General features: G+C 35.4%; 1 protein-coding gene across 1 annotated transcript; it reads left to right on the top strand.

The window, feature by feature from the left end:
* Positions 1 to 93: 93 nt before the first annotated feature.
* Positions 94 to 26123, top strand: SLC30A9 (solute carrier family 30 member 9). Its single transcript, XM_031588521.2, has 18 exons — positions 94 to 259; positions 1812 to 1988; positions 5028 to 5090; positions 6341 to 6440; positions 7132 to 7224; positions 7631 to 7713; positions 8880 to 8938; positions 9921 to 9988; positions 10854 to 10956; positions 12727 to 12782; positions 14029 to 14164; positions 14517 to 14556; positions 14989 to 15060; positions 15554 to 15661; positions 16923 to 17088; positions 18943 to 19072; positions 21262 to 21375; positions 22774 to 26123. Exons 1-18 carry the CDS (start codon positions 163 to 165, stop codon positions 22816 to 22818), a joined length of 1710 nt encoding a protein of 569 aa, XP_031444381.2. The 5' UTR covers positions 94 to 162; the 3' UTR covers positions 22819 to 26123.

Genomic DNA, 26123 nt, shown 5'->3' with positions numbered 1-26123 from the left:
GGCGCACATCCGGGTGCCGCGGCGCCGCCCACCGCCGGCTGCCGCCCGCGGTCGGGGGGGTGCCGCGCCGCCGGGCCGGGCTTCTCCGATGCGCATCGCCGCCCGTTCGGCGGCCGCTGGCGTGCGGCGGGGAGCGGCCGCGCTCCGCCCGAGGTCGCCGCCATGATGCCGGCCCTGTCCGCCCCGCGGCGGGGCTGCCGCAGCCTGTACCGCCTGTACGTGCGGTGCCAGGCGGCCCCGCTGCGCCGCGCCTGCCACGGTGAGTGCTCGGCCCCCCTGCGTGGGGCTGGGGATCGAAAGGGAGCGAGGTCGGGTGCCGCTGAGGCAGGGCTGCGGCTGCGGCCGGCCCTGGGTGCTTTGCAATAAACCGTTCCCGGGGTGCTGCTGTGGTGGCTGGGACGGGACGGGACGTGACAAGCGTGCGTCTCCCAGCGCTTCGTCGGCCTCCCGCAGAACGTAGCGCGTGGTTCGTTTACTGTCGTTTTATGAACGAAAGTGCGGAATACCGGGCGATATTAGTCTGTAAACCAAGGCCAGGCCTTCCCTTTGGGCCGCAGATTCTGCAAGGTTAAAACTCTTAGCCCCTTTCGTACTTTGGGCTGAACTGCTACACAGGCCTTCTTCTGTAGCGGCTGTGTTAGCGAAGCCTTACAGGATGTGTGTGCGTGCAGCAAAGAAGGCTACCATCTAAACGTACCGACCAGCTCCGAGCAGTTCTGTTTCACTGGAGCGTAGGGAGCAGCACTGCCTGTGTTATGTCACGTATTCGCTGCAGTCCTCTAAAAGCTGTTATCAGTAAGGTCACCGAGTTTCATTTCCTGGGCTTTTGTACACTTGCAACATCTAAGAGAGAATGAGACCTTATTTGACAACTTTGGTATTTTTTTCCTGCGAGGTTCAAGTCAGCGCACACACACATAGTGTGCTATAGAGGGTAAAAGTAAGAGTGAAGTTGTTGGTACTTTTATGGAATACACGGTTCTATGAAACAGTCATTGTATTGCAAGCTGAATTATTCATGCATGGTTGGTCGTACTTTGCACGACCTGATTTACCAGCACTGCTTGACTATTTTCGTTTTGTGAAATTATTTATTCCTTTAGTACATCTTTTCCACAGGAGCCCTGTGCCCTTTCTGCTGCCTCAGCCATTCTTGCTAATGCAGACAGCCTGAAGGCTGCCCACCAGTGTGGCTTCTTATTTGGCTTTTTGCATGTTTGTATTGTAATTTGTCTGTTGTAAATACTGTAGAATTGAAGGTTTTTCTTAGCTAAGGCTTTTTATAAAACATAATACGCTTTTGCAGGTAATTTCGTTAGCACGTTGCTCTTCAGTTGAGCTATGTAACACGTTTTGTTAATTGGTAACATACAGTTTGTACAGAGCGTGTACACAGTGACAGCACTGGCTAATAGTAGTTGTAGTGGTCTGGCTTTGTTCATTTACTAATACTAGTGGGCTTTTTGTTCCTTTGTTTGTTAAGACTTTGAAGCAGTATGGCTGGAACCAGGACATAATGCAACAATAAGCCAGTCTTATATAATAACTTTGTACCTGTGTCCCAACTTCATCTAGAGGTACTTGCCAGAGTGTATAGGGAAAAACAAACAAACATTTGACTGGAATTTAAAAGGAGTGTTTGAAGAGGGATGAGGAAATTGTGGTGTTCTTCTGTATTATGAATCCTTAGCGTTGGTAAAATAAGCACAAATCAGTACTTCTAAGTTAATTTTCCATAGCCTACGTTGGTATTTCTGGACCATTTTCCTTTAAAAATTGTTGTCTGAAACATTTTCTCCTCTCTCTGTCAGGATGGCAAGCTTCAATGAAAAGTGGGAGCCTGTTTTGTGCTTTGCCGTGCAATCGTCTGCCTGTGCAGCTGATGAGTCAAGTGAGAGTTTATACCTCCAATGGTCAGAAAAAAGATCTCGGATCAGAAGATAAAAATGTATCTACCCCTGAAGACGCTGTGCGTAAAGTTGGAACAGGTAGTATTGGGCTGAAGTAAAAAAACATTTATATAAATGGGAAAAAAAATTGTGTATGTAACAACTGATTCTTTTTTATTCCACTATGATACTGAAACTGCAGAATTCCAGTATTTGTTTCTTCTGGGAATCTATATATAAGTTTCAAATATGTAAATGTCAAGGAATGCTGAAACTTACTCCTTTTTCCTTGCAATATTTAAAGGATTTAGGTTCAGAGTAATCAAAATTAAAGTGTGGATATCAGCAGAGATTGGGTAACAAATGGAATGCGTGAATTTTCTTTGGCCGCTTCGCTTGTTAGTTTTTTTTCTGTACTATTACAGGCTTGCTGTGTGAAATGGTCTAGTAATGCAGATTGGATGATTGTAAATACTGCACACTGGGACTTCACCAGATCAGGGCATAGGTGATTGGTGAAAGAAGGCTGAGCTGTTTCATATGTTAAAGCTGTCTGGTCTTGCAGTTGTTACACCTGCAGCGTTCACATTAAACACTTGATGTAACAGACATACCTTGACCCTGCTTACTTTTCAGTCTTGTGCTAGTTAGGTACTTGAGAAATTCACCACTGTCTTCTGCTTTCTCTGCTATAGCATCACATATATCATGTTAGTAGGTATTAGTTCTTATTTTAGTAACTTGTAAATTCCTGAGGCTTTGCAGTGGTCTTGAAGAGCTAGTAAGCATAGTCTGCTAAGAGTATTATTTTTTTAATGCTTGGAACTGCAGAAGGAGGACTTAGATGTTGTTCTATGTGTAACAATTAGATATTGTTTCCAAAGTTTGTAATCAAATTTTAGGATAGGATAATACTTCTCCCATTTATATTTCTTGGAATATCTTGATCTGAAGATGGTTGCTGAAGGATGAAAATCTTGCTAAACCATCTGCTGAAGTTCAGGAAAATGTTGTAGAGTCAGTGGTAGTTGTTGGTGTCTTCTGGGTTCTTAATATGCAGCCACTGGTGTTCTTGGAAGTTGGACATGTGGAATTTAGTCCAGCACTATTGCTTTTGTGATTGCTGTGAACTTATGTAATTGGTGACTGTTGTCCAAACGAGTGTTCTGTCCCTTTCTGACTGTGCTGACATTAATGATGTTCAGGCTTGTTTTGTGTACAATTAGTTGCTTTCTTGTTCTGTGGGGTTCAGGTTGATCAATGAGCTGGTCCTGCACGTTGTCTCAGCATGATCTGGAGGAGATACTGCCCTTGGTGGTAGCACGGCCTTAAATCCTACTGAGCCTTAGGGGTAGCTGTGTCATATGGCTGCTGTAAGACTCACCTGTTGCTGAGGGTGAGCGCGCATGAAACCGCCCCATAGAAATATTATGCCCACGTGTTTTGCTTTGAAGTTTGCTTTGGAATGCATATTGTTACATTCACATTTTGTATAGGGAGTGTTTTCTGGGGCCTAGTGGAGGGAACTTCATTCTGCATTATGGTTATGTTACCACTATTTGTTTTAAAAATAGCATTGCTTTTTGATACAATTCTCCAAAGATAGTGTTCTGTATGTAATGGTTGCCATAATTTTCCAGTAACTTAAATGTTTGCCAAATAATGAATCTTTCATTGGCCTCAATTTCTTAATCAGTAAAGTTGTGAAATGCTTTTTCTGTTAATAGGATATATAAAATAAAAGAGAATGTATTCATCTTGCAAGTACTGCCATCAGCAAGCTCTGCTTGCCTGCAAAACAGTCATAGTGAATTGAAGTATTTGATGTTTATTTTTTAATTGATGTACTATGATGTTTTTTTCCAGTCTCTAGGTCAAGGCTGTAAAGTGTAAGAGGGTAACTGATGTGATATCTGTGCTCAAGTATAAATTGTTATTTTTCCCCTGAAATTTTATGAATCTGCCTGTTGTTAGTGCTGGTGGGATGTGTTTAATGAGGTAGACACTTTCATACAGAGTTACTAAAATTCTTGTGGATAGCTGTCATACTTCTATTCAGTTTCTGGTAAGTAATCTTAGCTGAAGCTTATAATATTTATTAATTTGTCAGCTGGCTGCTGTTTTAAACCAGGTAGGAATAGAAATGAAAGCACTTTTGCTTTTGTTTTCAAGTCAAACAATAACTAATAGAGTTGGCTGTTCTAAGAAAACTATTTGTTTATGGTCCAACATTGTTATAATTTACAAAGTATAATAGCATTACTTGTTAGTTGCTGGTAAGGCAGTAAGTAACTGTCTGATGAAAAGACAGTTTTGTAGTCCAAGCTTTAAGAATATCTGACCTCTGCATAATTTGAGTATCATATCAAGATGGGAGTATCTCATTGCTTCAAGGTATCATCAGATTATTTTTCTGAAAGCTGTGTCAAGATGTATGAGATAAAGATGCAGTTTTTTTGTAAATTTTCATGTAATACTTCAAATTTCTTCTTAAAAATTTCACTTAAACTACTGGGATTTATTAATTTCCATGTAATAAGATTCACTTCACAGTATTGCAAATTATATTTTATTGTCTTCTTCTAGAGTCATCACTTCAGACTTCTGAAAGAGCTAAAATAATTGGTGGTAATATAACTCCAATTTCTGACACCAAAGTTGTGGCTTTTAGTTTAAATATTATTTATTTTAAATAGCAAGGTTTTTTTGTAAGTTCAAAGTTGCAGTCCCTTAAAATTTGATTGCATGTTGATCAGCAGTTATATACTGCATAGAACTTGTGCTTAGTAGTCTAAAGTTTTGCATTAAAATTGCCCCAAACTGTAAGTACACAATTAAAATATTTTTAAAAAATCAAGATATATTCTGCTATATGCTACATGTTTGTTTTCTTTTTCAAGCTGGTAAGAGTTCACTGATCAGTACTACATTAAATGTCTTTTGTTTTATTGAATAAGCATGACTATTCATGCTTCATGTTTTGAAAGTTTTAAATGTTGAAACTCCAGGATTTTTTTTACAAATTATCATTATGAAAAGCAATGTTAAGCTTTGTTCTTATGTTGAACAAACTATTATACAAAAAAAATGACCCTAGTTGTTTCCACATTTGCAGTGAGCTTTATTTTTATTTTACAGGACGAGATACTGGCAATGCAGATCAAAAGCAGACTTTCCTTAAAGAGCCCATCCAAGTGAAAGGTAAAGAAATACTTCATGTTTTGTAACTTCACTGCTGTCAACTAGTGGTCAAAAAAAAGCAGCTGTCTTCTCTTCAGTTACATTAAAAGTTGTGTGAATAACATTTTTAAAATACTTATATATCAGATGTATTTGTTACCCAATTGTTTGAAAATGACTCCTGAAAAAGTAGAGCACAGGAGTATTACTTATAATTAATCTCTCTTTTTTTTTTTTAATTACTGATTTCAAGCTAATGAATTTGTCAGGGAAAAAAAATGAACTTTTCTCACCTGTTATGACAGTCTGTCCTCCTTGTATCTTTTTAGGCATGTCCATTCATCATTTCAGATTTAGTGCAGCTAAGCTGAATACTTGAAATACTTGATCTTCCCCGAGTCCTTATTCTAAGTCTTCCTCCTTCCCTTCTTATTGCTGAGTTAATCTAATCAGTATGGTTTCTAAATATATTTTGACCACATGAATTGCCTAATCTCAGTCCTGCAGTGTTCCAATTTGTGCTTGTAGTAAATAGTCTTTTGTCTTTACATTGTTTAAAAACATAACTGGATAAAATAAAGACATACCTTTCTTCATCATTTTAATTTGTCATGCTTGCTTTCACTCTATCTGTATTTTAAGTTTTTACTATGTTGTTGCGAGTTATGCTCTAAATTCCTGGAAAAGAACTTATTTAAAACAGAAATTTCATTTAAACTCCTTTAAATTAAGTATTTCTGCAGAGAAGCTGACTGAGAACACAAATTCTATCCACATTCCTTCCTGTCTTTCCCACGTTAAAAAAAAAACAAACAACACTCATCAGATCATAGTGCTCCTCACTAGCAATGTGAGGTCCTGTGCAGTCTGCAGAGATTACAGATCTTACCTACAGAATTTGGAATTGTTAGGTGATGGGGAAAAAAAGAAACAGTGTTCTTTGATGCCATTTCATTTGTCAGAACAAGGCTTTCCAAACTGCCGTACTTGAATGCTGTATTAGCAGCTAGACAGCATTTCTGACATTGAACTTGTTGGATATGTAGAATGTTTGAGATCATTGAACTAGTCAAGTAACATTTTTGGAGATAGAATGATCCTACTGCTACTTGCTTCTACAAGTGTGAACGTTCCTGTCTTTTCTTACACATCTTATGCCTCACTCACAAACAGTAGTTCTCGGATCTCCACTTAGAGGTATCACAATTTGATATCAAATTGAATTGAATTTTGCAATTTCTGCTTCAGGCTTACCTCTTTTTGTTTTTAAGTGAAAGCAGTCCTCAAAAAAAGAGAGTATGGACCAAAATATACGCAGAACAACTTCATTACTGGAGTCAGAGCAATTAATGAATTTTGTCTCAAATCCAGGTAAGGTGGGTTTCGGTTGAAATTTACATAGTGAATACTTTTGCATGAAAAGTAATAATGAATTATTCTAGAGTGACAGCACAGCAACTTTTTCTGAGCACTTTTGCAGAGTATATAGTACTAAGTGGCTAACATTAGCTCTTGTGTACTTAACGCTGCAGTGCATTAGGAATCTGAACTTAGTTTGCATGTCTCTGTAGTGGCTACTTAAATTAATTTACTTGTATTTATATGACCATAACGTTGCTGAGGAGTGTCCACCTGTAGAGCAGCTAATTGCTGAGAACTTCATGTTATGTGAGGTCTGTGATTTGATGTAAAATATAATCTGCTTCTCTGCAGCCTAACTCCAAAAGTAATGCCTCCTATTTGTTTTGAAGGAAATTACAACAGGTACAAAGAACAGAATTACATTGTTTGATAGAGGAAATTCTCAGCTACAAAATACTATTTTTTTAGCGTAATATTTCTGAACGGTGGTGACTAAGCTGTGAACACTTTTATACAGCACTTGTATACAGTCAGTTACGTGCAGATCATTCACTGGAAATGTTTTATTACTTTGTCTTCGATGTATTGTATTTTCATAGTGTGACTACATAATTTGGACTTCTGACTGTGGAAAGTACACTCAGATCAAAATTAAGGATTAAAATAATACAACCTTCACTAAACTGTCCACTTTCCTTAGTGATTTGGATCAACTGCGGAAAATTAAACGGCGAAGCCCCCATGATGACACTGAGACTTTCACTGTGTACCTGAGAGCGGATGTAGAGGCGAAGTAAGAGAATTTTTGTAAAGGAAATGTTTGGCTCATTTAAAATGGATTGTATGAGAGGGAGCTTTTAAAAGTGAAGTTTGCAGTTTGAAAGGGCGACACTATGTTCTATTTTCTATTTGATTTTTTTTTGTAACTGTATTGAATATTTTTGTAACTGTAACTGAGTTCATGGAGGCTTGTGTTCATGTGTTCAATGGTGAAACGCTTCTCCCCTGTGGCCTCTCTCCCAATTTGTTGTTCTGCAAAGTAAAGCAGGACTTCTTGTCAGAAGGAGTGGTGTGATTTTCTGTTTTTAGGGAAGTCATTTGTAACATAGTTAAACCACGAAGCAGTTACAGGTTTGCGGTTTCATTAAGTATTACTTGCGTAAATAAAACCATTGTTAAGATACTTCTACTCTGCACAGGTCTCTTGAAGTTTGGGGTAGTCCAGAGGCTCTTGCTAGGGAGAGAAAACGACGCAAAGAGGCAGAGATCAAGTACAGAGAAAGTAAGTATAGAGTTTTCAAATTAATTTAAGTAAACAACAAAATATGATTGGAAATCCACTAGATGGTCAATGTATTTGTTATTTCATTGAGAATGTACAAATTTGGACAATTACTGAATAAGATTTTATAGAATATTGTTAGTGCAACTCATTACCATCTATATGGTAATATTCTGTTACTATCTTATAGTTTATTAATCATGTGTTATAACAAGAACATATATTCAGTTGAAATCTGTTGGCATACTTTGTTTCTAGGGGGGACTTTTCATTTCTGGATAAAAAAGGTTTGGGATTTTTCTTACTGAGAGTATTCTAAAGATGTAAAACTCATCTAAATCTTTAAATTGTATCTTTACTCACTTATTTTTCTTCTGAAATGACTTCAGTGCCCTTCTGTTTCAGAAGGGGTAAAAACATACGAAAATCATCCTTTTGCTTGAAATTATTGTTGTAATCCTGGTATTATCAATAGCTACAGTTAAATCAATATAGCTTGTAATGGATTTGGATCCACCTGGTCAGTTAAATCTCATGAGAGGTAATACCTCTTCAAAGTACTTACTCCAGTTATGCATTTTAAAATCAGAGGTTTTTTAAAAAAATATTTTTATTGTTGAAACAGTTTTGCCTCTGGAGTATAGCATTGTTTACTTTGAAGTTAGCAAACCACATTAGTGAGTGGAAAAGATACAGAAGTTAAGAGTTATGCAGTGAAATGTTCTCTCTTCTCCCCTTTTGTGGCAAAAAGGATTGGGAGTGTAGAACCCTTGGATTCAGTTATACAGAGTTGATGTTCATTTCTTGTTTGTTTTGGAGGGTTTTTTTGTTTTGTTTTGTCTTTTAACATAAAGGCAAAGGAAGGAAAGCAAAAACTCTATTTTGAGTTTTTCCCTCTGTATGTGATCCTTTGTTGATAGAAATGGTGACAACGTATGGGATTGTAGCAGATTTTATTTGGCATTTTGTGTAAGGTCATAATATTTATTTCTGATTAACAATACTGGGGGGAGTTCTTCACAAACAAAAATCCCTTTAGAAGATTTTAATTGCATAGACTATCTAGCTTTTATTAGAACTCAGGGAGGGAACAAAGCCACAAAACCTTAAATTCCTGAAACTTCTAGTAACTAGAGAGTATTCATGGTAACAATTTTGTGCTGCAGATTTATTTAGAAACCAAAGGCTGTTGAAGGAATACAGGGAGTTCTTTGGAAATACTAAGGTAAGTGTTGTCTTAATGTTTTTCGGTAGAAACATATCATGAGATGTGCTATGACAGTTTTTAAAGGGGAAAAAGGTTGTGAAACAGTTTCATAAACGTGACTATCTAAATATTGTTAATGTAAGTTTTTCTTTTTTTTTTGTCAGTTACCTTCTTGGTAACAAAATTGTCTGTTTGGATTTTACCTACATCATCGAGTGTCCAACATTTTGGCTTGCCTGCGCCTACTGAGCAAACATGAGTGTCTTGGGCCTCATATCAAATGTACTATAGTTAATGTATATAAGTAACGGAACTTTTTTTTGTGTGTATTTTTATTAAATCTTAAAAAACAGAGAGCATCAAAAACATAAAACTAGTGGGATATTTGACCCTGTTTTTGTGAAATATGACTCTTTCTGTGCTTCATTCTTGACGATAATTGTTCACAAATGCAAAATGCATGTATTGTTAAAAAGTGGGCTGTGAGTTGGATGTGCCTGACCTATAGTCTATAAAAGTGTAGTAAATATGCTGTTAATTTAAGAAAATGCAATGGGTTTCTTAATGGAAAAAAAGTTCTTGCATTACTCTTGGCTTCCTCTTTGCTTAGGCAGATGTTTTCCCTAGATCCAGGTGCTCCATCATGATAGACTGATTTCTTCATTTTCCTGCTGAACAGCTGGCTCCTGCTGTTATGGTTGCAGTGGCCCCTGGTGGAGACTGGAGGCTCTCTTGGCTGTTTATCTTTTTTATAGCCCTCCATTTGTAGTAATGTGTAAGACCTCACTGCAGTTCAGTGAACATTCAGTAGTAAATTAACAGTCTTCAAGGACTCCAGATTCAGTAGTAAATTAATAGTCTTCAAGGACTGCAGTTTCACTTTTTCAGTACAAAGATGTTATCGAGTAATTTGTTCATAGATACTTTAGGAGATCCTCTTCAAGGTTTGTCTGGTTTGTTTTAGAAACTCGTTTTAACATTCACTTATTTCTTCTTACAGCCACGCTCCAGTGCAGCAGCTATGTTTTTCAAGGGACCAGGGAAGGTGGTAATGGTAGCTATCTGCATGTAAGTTTAAAAAGGAAAAGTTTTGTTTATGCAAAGATTAAAAATATTGATTTTTATTATCCTGGGAAAGGGAACATTCTGGGTACTGAAGGTGAAGATACCTTTGACTCTGCAACTGGAGTTAATAGACTTGTTTATTTCTTGCTGGTGAGAAAGACATTCAGTAAATACATTCATCAATGTGTGGAGATAAGAGAAAAAGTATCTCTCTGATCAGAGAAGAGCAAATTTTTTTTGAAGACTATTAAGTGATTTATTAAAGCTAAAACCAACATTATGAAGGACATGCAGATGCAGATGTTTAAAGTTGTTTGTCCTGTTCCCTTGTGACAGGAAGCTTTTATTTGGTACATTTGGTATGACAGCAGCAAATGACACCATTTTCTCTTTCTGCTGTTACTGAGTACTGTGTCTTACAAGTTTGAGTGCAAGAAAATGAAACTAATAATCCAGTTTTAAAGGAAATGAACATAGAAAGTGTCTGGCATCATACATGAAAATATGCGAAGTTTTCCTAAGTATGGCTTAATGGTGGCTACTTCGTATCTCATAAGACCTGTAAGATCTGTAAAATATATATTTAAAATGAATTATTTCTTTACTAAGACATTGTTAATACAAAGGAGCAAAAATGGAAATTTATGCAAAGATACTTGTTTAGCTATTTTAGTTTCCTTTTGAAATGATGTGCCTTTTTGCCTCATGAATTTCACTTGATTGAAAACTTTCCTCTGTCCTTACTGGATGTTCCTCTAATAAGTGGGAATTGTGATTGCATGATTATGCACTGCTTCTAGTTTTGCTGAAAATGTTAAAGACCAAACATTCGGATGTTTTTTAGCTTATTTTTTCTTTTTATTTTTAGAAATGGGTTGAATTTTTTCTTTAAGCTACTTGCTTGGGTTTACACGGGTTCTGCAAGTATGTTTTCAGAAGCTATACATTCTTTAGCAGACACATGCAACCAGGTGAGTTTTTTTTTTTCATGCTGCTTCAGTGAGTATTTGTAATTATTTTTTTGTAAGAATAAAAGTAGACAGAATATTTTTATCATCCTGGAAAGCAGTAATTCAGTGTACTAGTTAGTATTTAATCTAAAGGCCATTGAAAGTCGTCTTAGTTTTTATTTAACTGAACAGTTACATCTGAGAGAGCATTTTTTTTGTGGTCTTCTCAATGATTAAATAATTTTTGATTTAAATCATCCAGATTACAAAGCCTACCCAGGCTATGCATACATGCAGGAGGAGCACGATGTACTCTTCACTGCATTTGAGTAATAAATAAGTGCATTTTTAGTTTTCTGGAGGCAAGGGGGAATATCATGTAAAACGTACTGTTATTGTGTATAGTTCTTATCAAATTGTAGGCTGATGAAGGCATATTTTGTCAGAAATGCGCATTACTTCAGAAACATTGCTAAACCCAGGGCTCTTCCTGCTGTTCTGCAATCTGAGTGCAGTGTTGTTGCTACTCTGTTGCACGTTTGCTTGTCAAATACAGTGATTGCTGCAGGCTTATCTGGCTGCTCTTTTATTCTTTACACTAACGTCTGTAATTTGGCAGGGAGTTAATAAACCAACAGTGGAGTAATTGACCAAATCTAGAGGCCTTATTTGCAGAGTCTAGAAAGAGTTATCTCTGATTATAAATAAAAACCCATTTTAATATTTGGGCTAGTGTTTATGCTCTGATAATTCCATTTGTAGTATATATACATTATTTTACCTCTCCCGTGGTTACTTTCAGCCTTCTAAGCTGTTACTTTTTTCAGATAATTCATTGTTCCTATTTCAGTTGCTACTTACTTTCTCTTCAAATTACAGGATGAAAGTACACTGATAAAGTTTATACAGGTTCAATTATTAGTCACAGATTGTCCTGGGACTTATTCCTCATCTTGTTTGTCACTATGCGTATGCATAATGTAACCAGTCTTACCTTTTGAAAGCAGAATCAGAACCAAATACCTGAATTTTAGTGTACATGATCACCCCTCTCTGCCTTGATCCCTGCTCATCCTGGACAAGAATGATATATTGATCATATTATTTTTATTGCATGCATGTCCTCATACTTCAGCAATTAAATTTTAATCTCTGTTAATGTAAGATTGAGACAAGTCAGAATGTAAATTCTGAAAGTTTTTTTAGAAGTAAGTTGAAAGAGGAGCTAGAATAATTAGAACTGTATTCATCTAGTTCATGCATCGTCAGTGAGACATGAAACAAAGCTGATGTACAAAGTATGCCTCTTTATTATTTTATCTGAATGTTAAGTAGAAAAACTTTTCCTGTCAGGTATGGTAATAGAATGATAGAGTTTGCTTAGTCCTCGCTTGGTAAAAGAATGCTGAGAATTATGAAATTACTGCTTTAAAATTATATTCCTTTGCCATAGTCTCTGTATAGTAACTCTTTGAAAGGAATCTGTGTAAGTGGTTTTGTTTCCTTACATGCGGTGTTCACTTCAGGTTACAATTCTAAAATCTCTTACAGTTTTAATTAACAATTTTTTTATGGGGAGAAAAGAGGTTACATTTGATTAACAGTTACTAAGGGTTATGCTCCAGTTCTAATAAGACACAAAGAACAAAAACGTATGTGCAAATCAGCACATTGCATTTGCTTTTATTCCTCTTTCAAGTTCAGATGAAACAGAATATTACTAATTGTCATGTTTTTGTGCTAATATTTTCTTCAATTAATGTTTTTTTTTTTTTTTTTTGTCTTAAATAGGCATTGCTAGCTTTGGGCATCAGTCAGTCTGCAAGAACACCTGACCCTAGTCATCCGTAAGCTTTTGGAGTAAATAATGGTTTCAGTAATCATATGTAGGAGTAAGACCAGCTTTGTGCAGTTTTTATTCTTTTTATATGTGCCATTTTTATATCATTTCTGAAATGCATGTTATTTTTAACATGAGGAAAAAATGAAAGCAAACAGATTTCTACCAAACTGCAGGAGTTCTAGCTTCAGTGACTTGATACATATTATACTTAATGCTTTTTGTTGTGTTATGTGTTTTGATGTGCGCTGTTTTAATTGGCTTTATTCTTTTTAAGCTATTCTGAACTCTTCTGCCTCTTCCAGTGGTTAGATTTGTTGTTTTTACATATTATTCACATTAATATTAACATTTAAAATACAAACAACACCACAAAAAGCTCAAACCCCAACAGAGTGTTTTCTGTTTTTTTTTTTTTTGCAAGCAAACGTACTTGTATTTCAAGAAGAGGTGTTTGACTCAAATTACTGTTTGCTCTTAGCTAAGTAACAGGTTTTAGTGATACATTCTTACAGCTTCACGAACGTCTGAAGCTACCATCTCCATGACTGGTTTCTTGGTCTTAAGCTTTACAGTTTACATATTTGGGCAAGTCATTTTTAATTGTAAGCAATAGTTTAATATATGTCTCATTTACGTAATAACTTCAGTTTTTCACCATTATGAGCTTCAAGTAATTTGAAGAAATTTAATTTTAATTAAATAGCTTACTGGAAGGAGAAGCCAAGAATGTTTCAACAATCACATTTTTCGCTTCTTCCATGCTGGTATTACGTACTACTATTTAAGTGTCACTGAGAGATGTACTGTTTGTAAGTAGCAGTTAATATAAGGAATAAAGGTACACTGTGATATTGCATTGCCTCTTCTCTCTGCTCATAAAGACTGCAAGCATTAAAGGTTTGCAGTTAGCTGAAATAAAAATGTCAAAGTTTTCTTCCCTTTTCGTTAGCATTAAAAAAAATGTGTAGACTAGCTGCCTATAAGGTTAAGTTTTTGTTTAGAAGTAGCATTTCAATATAATGTAAAAGTGACATGAAAAATTTTTTTACAGTAGTTAGGAAAAAACCAGTCTCTAAGACCTAGTACAGCTAGTATAGTTTGTTTGAAAAGGAATTAGATAAATATATGTGCTTGATGTCTTAGTATTTACTTGATAATGTTTTTTGAGTGGTCGCAGAGAAAGCTTGTAGACATGTTTGCAGAGATGTGGTAACTTATTTTCCTAAATCACTTTCTTTATTTATCTCTAGGTATGGTTTCACAAACATGCGCTATATTGCCTCCCTGATTAGTGGGGTGGGCATTTTCATGATGGGTGCAGGACTTTCTTGGTATCATGGAATCATGGGTTTACTCCACCCTCATCCTATAGAATCTCTTCTCTGGGTAAGCTAATGTTGTTTTGTTATTATATCTGTACGTGGTACTGCTGACTTAACAGAAAGTAATGGCACCCTCTGAAATTCACTTCCTGAGTCATTTTGAATCCCAGCACACTTAACTGAAACCATCTTTAATGACCATGTTTTGAGGTTTTGCCTCCCAGGATCCTTTTCTATTTTACAATATATTGTCTATTTCAAGAATTGTTGGTTGCAAGATCACTTTTTCTATTTATGAACAACTACATGGCAAGGTGTCTAATGGCATTCTGGAATGCAGCTTTAAGGTAGTCTGTGGCGAAGAGATCAATATGACAGGAACTGAGATTTCTTTTTTTCATCCCCATCCCATACAGGCATACTGCATTTTGGCAGGGTCATTGGTATCTGAAGGAGGTATGTAGCTCCAAGAAGTATTTCTATTAAAATATTTGTAATGTCTGAGACAATATTGTGAGTAATTCCTTATATACAGTCCTTACTTACACAGCAGTAAAGTTTTGAACTCTGTTGGTGACAGCTGTGCTAAACAAAAGAAATGGAAAACTTTGCTTATCTGTTTGTAATAAGAAGTTGAAAAATGCATCATTTGGAAGTATATCTAGAATGCCTTTTTGGTATTTAACTATCCATGTAGATTAACTGATGATTTGAATGGGGAGGCATGTGTAGAAAAGGATACTTTCTGCATTGCCAGAGAATCAATAAATAGTCAGATTTCTTTCTTGATGATCTGTTGTGATGATACGAAGAAAAGTCCCCCCTTTTCAAAATGAACACTTTTTTTTGCCTCTAATTTTTTCAGCAGCTACTTTGGTCTTGTTTCAGCTACCCTTCTTGTTGCTATAAATGAAATCCGCAGGAGTGCTCGAGCCAAGGGTCTGTCATTTTATCAATATGGTATGTATTCTTGTAGCAGTAAGGTATGTGATTACTTAAAACGGAATCTATTTGTTTCCGTTTGCATAATTATAGAAATAATTTCGTCTCTTCACTTCCAATTTACCCCTGCTTTTATTGGCTTGTTTTCTATTCTAGTAAGAAAGACATTTTACAAATTAGATGATAACCTGTTGATTTAAGTAGCAGTACTTAAATACTCTTACTGAAATACTTGCTTTTTTTTTTTTTTTCTTTTTTTTTAAATAAATACTGCTTTACAGTTTTGAAATGTTTAGGAGAAACTTCCACAATTGCTTCCATGGTAGGCACTGGGTTTGTTCTCTTTATTTGTGAATGCTTTGTGAAAGCATATAGAATGCACAGTTTACAACTATATAGTTAAGGAATCTTTTTGTCTAATTTGATAGTGTTAATATTGTTCATAGAGTACTATGCAGAATGTTGTGAAACTAAGATTTCCAAAGCAGTCTGATTTTTTTTGTGTGTGCAGTTGTGCAGAGTCGTGATCCAAGTACCAATGTAGTGTTACTGGAAGATGCTGCAGCAGTTCTGAGCGTGGCTGTAGCTGCTACCTGTATGGGTCTGACTTCTTTAACAGGTAAAATTCTGCCTCAAATTGAGGCAAACTGAGGATGAATTTCTTCCTGTTAATTATATGAACACAGAGTATTTGGCTTGCGTTGATTGACTTAAATACAGCTCTACTCTTCTCTGATCCCTGAACTTCTGTGGGCTTTCAGAAATTTGTGCTGTTCTCTGATCTGGTTTCCAGTAATTTGAGTTAAAAGTATTTAAAAAAAAATTAAGTCTTTTTTTCCTTATGTTTGTTATTAAAGGGATTAGGCTTGAAAAAGTACTTGTCCACAAATGGATCTAACTTTCTTTTGAGCTGTTTTCATGGACAAGCTAAGATATTTTAAAAATATGCTTGTTATAGTCACATATTTAAATTATATATTCTACATAATTAGCACTTCTGTAATCAGTGGTATTCAGCTGCATGTGCATGTTGGGTGGGGATTTAAAGAAGCAGTTCTTTCCTTCCTTTTGATATGTAATGGTGTTAGTATTATATTCTGATTTTAATAAGTGTTCTCGAGCAATGTGGCAGACCCAAATCATGCATGTTCTGTATAGCAACTGGTTCAAAATCTGTCTTTGCACAGTTAAAATGTATTGAGGGAATGTTATTTATTTGCTCCTTTTTAAGGTTTTGACTTTTTAAAATAATTGTACAGCAATTTTGTGTTTGTGGCTTTTAACAAATATGTTGCAAGTTTAAATTTTTTATGGAGAAGTCATTTTTTTAATTCCAACTCTAGTTTCCTTTGTAAATTTCAAACACAATACTGTTTCCACCAATTTGAATACATGTTTAATGTCCGTTATATAAATACTGTGTTCTGGAAATGGCTAATACTTGAAAGTATTTGAGTTGATAGGACAGATCATGTAGGAAATCTGTTTTGTTTTCCATCAAAATGATAGCTATGTAATTCATAAAACAATGCTGCTTCACTGATTAAAGAACAAAGATGTTTGGTTGTGTTATTACATATGTTTAAACATATAAACAGAAACCCAAATAACTGAACAGTGTTCTCATTTATCAGCATTGCAGTAGAAAGGAATATATGATATTTTCGATCTGAGAGAAGAGAGGGATTTGAGGCTTTATCTTAATGATAACTTTTTTCTTCTAACTTCCTCTTGTTGATTGGTAGTAAAGAATTGCTAATCCCCAAAACAAAACAAAAAACCACATCTGAACAAACTGTGTACTCCTTTCAGTGGGAAATCTGAATTACCTGATATGTTTTAGAAATGCACCATAAACTAATTTGAGATGTCTTGTTTAGGAAACCCATACTATGACAGTGTGGGGTCTCTTGGCGTTGGAACTTTGCTAGGAACTGTGTCAGCATTTCTAATCTACACTAACACTGAAGCCCTGCTGGGACGATCTATTCAACCTGAACAACTGCAGCGACTTACTGAGTTACTGGAAAGTGATCCTGTAGTAAGGTGAGAATCTTTGCAACTCAAAAATTCTACAGAACAGAAGCAGAAAAGCTGGAAAATAACATATGGGAAAAATCATTAGAGCACTTACGAAAAGTCTTCTAGTTTTAAGGTGGAATCTTCTGTATTGAGATTTTAGAATGTTAACTACTACTAATTTCTGTGCTAAAAATTTTAATAAGTGAATGCTTCTACCTCCCAGATGTTCCACAGCTGAAAGGAAACTGCATGTGTGTAACAACAGCTACATTAATTCCCAGAATTGTCACATGACTTAATTGAGAAGGCTGTGACAAATTTAGAAGTAACTTCAAATACATGAAATACTAGCACAAAAATGATGCTGCCATGTTGCTTTTACAGCTTATAAGACTTAACTGTTTTAACTCTGTGTTACTGTTAATATTCAGTGTCTGGAGTTCAGTAGCAGCTGCCACTGAAGTGCTGCAGTAATGTTATGGTATAATAGATTCTGCACGTTAGATGCTTACAGAATGAACGCAATGCTAATTTCTCTTTCTTTGGAGATTTGCAATTGGAAATAGCAAACTTAGAGCTCATTGTAATTCAGAAATCTTGAATAAATGCTTTTTAAGGAGCTATTTTGGATTTCTTCAGCCCTATTAGCCTTAATTTAGAAGCAAAACACTTCTGGTTTTCTTATTGATCTTTAGTTGTGAATATGTTTCTGAGTAAATCAGCTACAGTATTTTAGGGTATTTATTTATATACCTGTAGTCTGTTCCAAGGTCTGAAGGAAAACAAACAAAAAAAGACCTTTCATTTCTTTCAGCTATTCCTTTGTTAAAGTCCTGCATTGTCAGGAATGCTTCAGAAGTGTCTGAACAAATTTCAAAAATTTGAATGTTCTGCAATTCATGTCCTGTATTTTAGTCTCCGCTTTTTTCTGGCCTGGATGGAAAAATGTGGAACCTTAATATGCAGTGACAATTTTAATTTCTTGTGTTAAGTAAGTTTTGTTAATCTAACTAAGGAAATAAAGGTAAAAGAATTTCATTATTATTATTTTAAAGTATTGAACTGCTGAAATGAACTACAGTATGTCTCAATCTGAAGTTTATTTGTATCCCATCCCTGAAAAAATATAGGGCTTTTTGTTTATTGCTTCTATTTATGCATCATGGAACTTATTTAGCAAACTTGAGTAAAGCTATACAATAAAGAACCAGAAGGATTCAGTTGTCCAAAATATTGCAACATTCATCTTGAAGCATCTTTTAGGGTCCTTTGAATAAATAAATATTGTCACCAGCTGTACTGTGATTAGTCATGATCAATTATTCAGTATGATCAAAAATGAGTTCTAGACACAACATCCAGTACTTTTTCATGTGTTAAATGTAGCTTGGAATAGAATATTCTCCAAATCACACCCTTACAACTGTGCATTTAGTGAGGAAAGGGCATTTCTGTAATTGCAATGAGTCCTTTCAGTAACTACCACGAATCAGCTAGTTGCTTCTTACTTCAGAATTGAGGGTACTTAAGGATTTTTAAATAGCTGCATGTACCTTTTTTTAATTCCAGAATAAATTATGTTTTAGAGTGGAGGAAAGCACAGAACCTTCCGTGTGGTATCGAATAACTTGTACTTAAAAGCTAAAAGCTTATTTTAAAATTCTTTCTCAAATGTTACAGATCTGATTCTAAATCTACCATGCTTCTTGTAGTCTGCATTTTATTGTAGCCATCCCTTTAATAGGTGGGGATGCTTGTGTTGGTGTAGCAGGTACCTGTGGGAGTGATATAACTAGTTAAATATAAATCAGTATTTAGTGGAAGTGCGTGATGACAAAATGATTTTAATAATTTCAAATTTAAAAATTATGGTTTCAGAGCAATTCACGATGTTAAAGCCACAGACATGGGAATGAGCAAAGTGAGATTCAAGGCAGAAGTAGACTTCGATGGACGGGTTGTTACACGTTCTTACCTGGAAAAACAAGACATTGAACAGCTGCTACAAGTATGTTTAAACAAAGTGATTTTGTTACTTCCAGCATTTGATTTTGCTTTGCAGCTTCAAGTGTACTTACAAATTTTTCAAGTAGATGAGACATCGAAATGACTTCTTCGTTTTGAAGGTTTGCAGATGTCTTTACTTTGTATTAGTGTATCTGTATGCAGAATTGTAATTACGTGCTGCTCAGATAGACCCATTTCTGGGCTTAGCAGGGCTTGAGTAAGAAGGAGGGCAGATTTTTAAATCAACTTAGAAAAATGCAGATCTGTCTAAAATCATTCTGGTGAGAATACAGCTCATCAAATAAATGTTTTTTAAATTGCAACAGCTTCAGACAAAGCTAGAAGCCTATCACCTAAGAATAAGCATGCTTTTTGGCACGGGTATTTGCCTTGGGTATTAAAGATGCAGTGGCAGTTTATATATCTTGCCTTTCAGGCTAGACTTGAATATGGATTGTTTGCATGGTGTGATTCAGCATTTTGACAGCATTCGCATTCATCAATTAACCATCCTTGATGTACTGATTCTAGAGTAGTTCAGAGAAGCTTTTTTAAATCCTTCCCTTCAGTATTGAAATACAAAACCCCACTGAGTTGGGTTAATTTTACATAGTAAAGCTATGAAGTCTGAAGTAAAGAATAGTCTATCTAAACTACAGGGAGAATTTTAAGTAGGCAGAATCTTTTGCTGACTCATCTATTTTCACAAGTAACTATTTATTATATGCATTTACTTCTGTAGCTATCAGATTTTTCTCTGCTGTTCTTTCAAAATGAAAATTTGATGTCTGCATTGTATGTGCGTTCATTAAAGATGACTTAGCAGTTGTCTAAGTTTGTGTGTAATTACTGCAAGTCTTTAAGCCATTAGTTCATGTTTCAATTTTTAAAACATACCGCTCTTTAATAACAATAAAAGTGTGTGTGTGTGTGTGTGTGTGTGTGTGTATAGAGAGAAGGCAATAAGTGATCTGTTCATGTATTGGATTTCAATTTAATATACTTTTTGGAAGGAAGAGAGCTATCGGATTTGTGCAACAGGAAACAGGTTTGCTTGATTTTTATATTGCCAAGTCTGAGTTGGTTTGTTTTGCTCTTACAGCTGTTCAGTAGCACACTTGTGTCAGCTATGAAAAACATCATTAAAGGATAGATACTTTCAGTAGGACTCAGTCATCCATAATCAAGGGCAGACATAACGCTTGCCTTTTTGTCTCTTTGAATTACTAGCTTATCCTGTAATGGTATCAACACTGCTTATTCTGAAGTAGTAAAATTTATCAGTTGAAGTGCTGTCATTCAGGTTAATCTCACTTCTTTTGCTTGTTAGACTTGCCCTTGTGATAGTCCAACATCAGTGGGATGGGGGGATATTTTTTAAGCTTATTCTGGTACATTATTAATCTCTTCTATCCCATTACTCTAAAACTGAAAACAAAGCTGTTTTGTATTTGTATACACATGATGAACTGGCTCTTTTACTGAGTCTTACAAATCACCTGTTTGTCCTATACTGCAGCTGTATCATCCACTCTGTGGCTGAATACTAGAGGTTAAATGGCTTCTGGTCAGCTTGCTTCTTGGGTGTAAAAGCTCTGAGGAAATCAAGGACTGTAGCATCCTATCTTCCTTAACCTTATTGTTTCAGTTTGTTATACACTTGATCTCCTGCTCTTAGTTCTTATCAGCTGTCTTTGAGTTTCTTTTTCATATTATTGAGGAGCATTACTTACAGCAGCTTTCACAGTAATTGTTGTGGGATTTAAGATGAGTTTGTAATGTGACTCCCAGGCTAAGCAGTATATGGATAAGCAGGAATGCATGAAAATAATGAAAAAATACAGTATCCTGCTCTGCCAGCAAGTGATATCCTAGAAGCTTCCAGAAATTGAATGAAATTTTCTAGGCTTAGTTTGCAAATAAAGGAGGAAAAGAAAACTGTATGTCAAATGGAGGTGTAATGATGAGCCAGCTATTTGCATCAAATAAATATACTTCTGTACCTTTGATATGTCAGTAGGTGATGTTTTGAAAGGAAATAGCGAAGGCATCTGCTTTTTTTTTTTAGCTTTTTTCTTTTTCTGCATTTTCATTCCTATTAAATATGTCAGAACCCTCTGCAGGGTTATTTCTAACACTGTCATCACCCCCCACCCTTTACTCAACCTCTTGAATTTGATTTCTTGCAAGGAAATTCAGCAAGTAAAGACCCTAGAAGAATTAGAAGCGTTCATGCTTAAGCATGGTGAGAATATCATTGACACGCTGGGAGCTGAAGTGGACAGACTTGAGAAGGACTTAAAGGTAAAATTTAGCTGTTTAGTACAGAATGTATATTCTGATATATTTCAAATGGTATCACTGCTTATACTTCTTGGGATTGTTTATGTAAATACAAGAGAGGAGAAGAGGTGATTGATTTTAATGCCAACTCTCTTGCTGTAGTTTCACTGAATTCTGAACAGCAGCAAACCTTTGCTTTGTTTTGCATTTGGGTCAGTTTTATTTATAGAACACAGCTTTCATAAAATAAGACCCGTGCCCTGTAAATGCTAGCATATTCTCATGATGTCAGGTTATCTACAGGCAGTGAATTTTGTTTTGGTTGTAAAGAAGGAAATTTCAATTTTTTTATTTTTAATCTGATGCCTAGTGTTCTGTTGAAACTGATATCGCTGTGTGGTGAGAGCTCTAATTACTCAACATATTCTGCTCATGTTGAATCTGAACAGTATTCACTGCTCTTACAGGCCTGTCATAACTTTCTTATCATTACATCTCTTTTTTTTCATTCTAAGATTTAAATATATTTTGGTTAATGCAACAAATTGTTGCCATTTTTAAGTTTCTAGTTATTTTGTGGTTGTTAATTTTACCTTTTCTGGCACAAATATAGAGCTGCATGTATACTCATTGCTCATTAGTGTTATGACCATCTTTTCCCTTAATCTGGGGATTCTGCTCAAGAGCATATCTGTCTTTGTTTATCATTTTTGATTGATATTCTAGTTTTAGTTTATATCCTAAGAGTGGTGTTGTTTATAAATGAAAATATTTTGGGGATGTAATTGCATCAGCAGATCAAGTTCTTCATGGCTTTTAAGGCATGGCAGGCTCATGACTAATGATTTCATTAACATGAATACTGGGGTTTGGTATAGTTGGGAATTTCAGATTCATGTGGCTTTGAAGTTGGTGACTCTCAGTAAACCTGTCATGGATTATACAATCCATGTAATGAAACACAATATTGAAAAATACATATATCTTAATAGAAACAGCGTTTTGAGTGAAATAGCTTTGATGACATATGACAAATTATTTCAGCAATTATCCATTATTCTGCAAATTACTTGTTATATGCAAGTATATCACTTTAAGTATTTTTTGTTTGGGAGATTTTTTTATGTAAAAACTAATTGCCTTTTAAAAATTATAATGGCTCTTTCATACCTTATAAAGCATGAGCTAATTCAGCTGTGAAGTTAAAAAGTATTTGTCAAATAAAAAGACGACTTAGTCTTCAGAATAGCTCCTGGTAATGACTATATTTGTTGAACCTATTCCTCACTTTAAAATCATTGATGTTACGAGAAAAAGGAATTTGTTATCCAGTTGCCAGCATCGTACTAGAAATCTATTATTTGTATCTAGTTGTGAAAATGTTGAATATTTTCAATAAAAATGTATTTTTTTTTTCAGCAACGAAATCCTGATGTTCGTCATGTGGATTTGGAGATACTATAGACTTAGCAGAAGAAATCTTTAAGTTGATAGCAATTTGGGAAGAAGACATGTAAATGGCTGAAAAGCTTCTGAAATTACAGTGACCTCAGCAGCATACCTCGCTTTAGTTTGCAGGCTTCCTGGACTGTTAGCTTCTTAGACTGCTGCTTTTTCTGGAAGAGCATTAGACTTGCAGTCGAAAAGTTCCGTGACAAATCCACTTGAAAAGCTGCTTGACTTAAATTCTGCTGGAGAATCTGTCTATTTACTGCAATTCAGAACTTCAGACTTGAAGTTTAGATAGGCAAACATAACTGCCTGAAAACATGCAGCACGCTTAGTTTTTCCATTTGTGTCCCTTTGCAGTCAGTTTGCACTTCTTTAGTTTCTTTCAAGATATCATTAAAGGTTCTTGGGAGATATTAAGATTAGCTACGATGAGTTTGTTCCAGTGGAACCTGCCAACCTTAAACTAATAGTTATATTTCAGCTGTGTGATTGTTTCACAGTTTTTCTTTTCTATGAGATAAATTCCTTCAAATAGGCACTGACCTCCAAGTACCGTGACCTGGAAACCTTTTTGCCACCATTGTGATTACCAACAGCACTTCAGAAAAAAAAAATCAGGTTTTTCTCCTTGGTGGAGTCAGCTGTACGTGGTCAGCCAGAGGATATTGGGTTACTGTGAAGAAAAATGTAGAGGTTTCAGTGAATTTCCTCTGTTTAAATTGTATTCTTTTTTCCCCTACTTCTTCAATTTTTTTTTTTTTGTAAATATCTTCAGATGTGATCTGGGAGACACTTATGGTAGTGTTTATTGAAAGTTACTTGGCATTTTTGGCTTTTTATACTTTTAATAAGCAGTATTGCCAAAAATGGTCATTGCTAGAAGATGTAAGAAATGCATTTGGAAGTAATAATAGTCAAGAATGTATTAGAAATATTTATAATTAAACACGTGAATACATTGTATTTTCTATTTATTTACTTGTAGGTATTTTCCATTATCTGAATTCTAAACTACATACTTTGTGATTTTTTTTTTTTAAGAATTGCCCATGCTTGTCTGAGCAAGTGAAAGAATTATATCAGTGGTCCTCAACAATCATGAGATAAGTGCCTAGACTTTATAACTTTGAAATCTGCAATTCTAGCACTATACAAAATCAGCTTAAAGGCTTTCTGCAGTGGGCACCCAATTCATACCAGATTCTTCAAGAATCCCAGTTGTTTAATAGAGGCTGTGATCATGCAATTGAAATATTAGTGAAATAACTCTGTATAAATAACTGAGGAAAATCCTTTATGCACTTTAAAATATTTCAGGAAAATAAGAATTCCTCATGAGCGAGAGGTGGGATTAAGAGCCTCCTACTGATTCTGTTACTGAGCAATGACAGACTGTCTGAGAGGAGAGGTGCTGATAGGAAACAGGTCCTTAAAAATCAATTTATTAAGATTAAGCCACAAGCCACAAGCATTGCAGTAAAGAATAATCATGGAAACCAATAAGTCCAGATTTGACTAAAAGCTTTTAATTTTTTTCATATTAAATGCAATTTACCAGTTAATTAGAAGAATTTATAGTGGTATACCTGTTTGCAACTGAGAAGCACTTTGCTTGCTGGTCGTTTTATGTAGAATAACATTCCAGAGCTTATTTGAAGATGAAGCTTCGCATACAGTAGTTGTGGGTAAAGGGTCTCTTTAGTATCTCTGTCCCATAATTCCTCTTCATCAGTGACTTCTTCATAGCATATCAGCTTCCTATGGCTAATCCAGAAGGCACCATTTACCTGTTTGCTCCCATTGTAGCACCCATTAGTGTATTGAAGCCTGATGATTTGATATTTGTTTAGTGAATGATTTTAAAGGTAATTCTGCAAATGTACCGTATCAAGTAAATGCTACTTACTTTAGCACATTTTAAATCATTTACCTTTCTCCTCACTCTATGATGTGAACTTCAACTCAACTCATTATGCACTCTGCTGATGTTAGTCTTATTCATGAAGAGCACTGGAATCAGATAAATGCATAACCTCTTTCCTACTTCCTAGAATATCTCTATGGATTTTGAATTTGAATAAACACTTAAATTGTTATTCCAGAAATGTTAAAAACCTGAAGAGGACTAAAACTGGGAAAATCATCTTTCTGTGGAGAGGTTATTGGAGGCAGTCAATGTGATGTAAATGATTTCTGTGCTGGCATCACTGATGCCAACAGAATAGAAATGTTATAGTCTGCCACTTTGTTACAGAAATTTCACTAAGTTAGTAAACATTACTAAATACTGAAATATTCCCATATCTTTTTAAAGAGCACGCATGAGCTTATGTTCTTATGGTACATCTGCTCCAACAGCTTGTAAAAATATTTTCTTATTCATCAGAGTGTAATTCATATGAGTTTTTAAACTGAATTTCTTTATGTGAGTCAGAAGCATACCCATGTACACATCTTTTGTTTGCATTGCAAGAAAAAATTTCAGGTCTTTCTGTCCCAGTTGTGTTATTGAATATATGAGCACAATGTGTTAAATTTAAGAACCTAGTACGTGAATGGTTTGGTTAGATAATAGTTGCATAGTTTGAGGATCTGTTTCCATTTTTTAAAACTGATCTGGGTGGTGGTGTACTACAAAAATGCAGGGAAGTTCTGGAAGTTCCTTATAAGCTTGTGTATCTTGTAGTTGGGTGACAACATTGATTCATTGAGCTTGTCAGATGGGAAACAAGATAATTCCAAGTTGTTATGTTCATATATATATAATGATTTGCAATCTGTTTTTAATAGTTTTGCTGTTTTTACTACTCGAAGAAAACAAGTTTGAGGTATGTGGGTCCAGTGCTTAATTTCCTTTTGGCTTAGTGTTCTGGTGGAAAATGTTTTATGAATGCATTTATATGATGGAATCCTCAGAATTGAAGAAAACTTGTAAAGTGTGGAGGAGCGGACTTCTTTTTCGTCATCAGAAATACAATTCCATGATGACTCTTTTGGATGGCTTTTAAGCAGTACTTTAGGAGTGGGGATTTACCTAACAGCAAAGTTATATTCTAGGATTTTTTTTCAATAAATGTTTAGTCTTCTAAATAATTTATTTTTCTTGGCTGGCTTTACAGGTTTTGTTTTTTCAAGTTGTGTTCAAAGTACTGCTGCCCTCTGCTTTGTGAGTTTGCTCATTTGTTGTGTTGTGTCTCATAATTCTGTAAAATCTGTGCTGTTTGAAAAAGATTGTGTTAGTATTCCTATACACTGAGCAATTGTAATGTATCAGCATCCAGCCAACTCTGACTTAAAATACATGTTTTCCTTAAGAA

The sequence above is a fragment of the Phasianus colchicus genome, chromosome 4 (assembly GCF_987193195.1).
Source record: "Phasianus colchicus chromosome 4, bPhaCol1.hap1.1, whole genome shotgun sequence".
NCBI classification, from domain to species: domain Eukaryota; kingdom Metazoa; phylum Chordata; class Aves; order Galliformes; family Phasianidae; genus Phasianus; species Phasianus colchicus.
Note: the sequence above shows the minus strand (reverse complement) of the source record. Positions and strands in the feature narration are given on the sequence as shown.

Coding starts and splice junctions, on each gene's coding strand:
- SLC30A9 (XM_031588521.2), top strand. CDS start 163: ATGATGCCGGCCCTGTCCGCCCCGCGGCGGGGCTGCCGCAGCCTGTAC. Junction 5,091..6,340: donor AGAGCCCATCCAAGTGAAAG/GTAAAGAAATAC, acceptor TTTGTTTTTAAG/TGAAAGCAGTCCTCAAAAAA. Junction 7,225..7,630: donor AGAGCGGATGTAGAGGCGAA/GTAAGAGAATTT, acceptor TACTCTGCACAG/GTCTCTTGAAGTTTGGGGTA.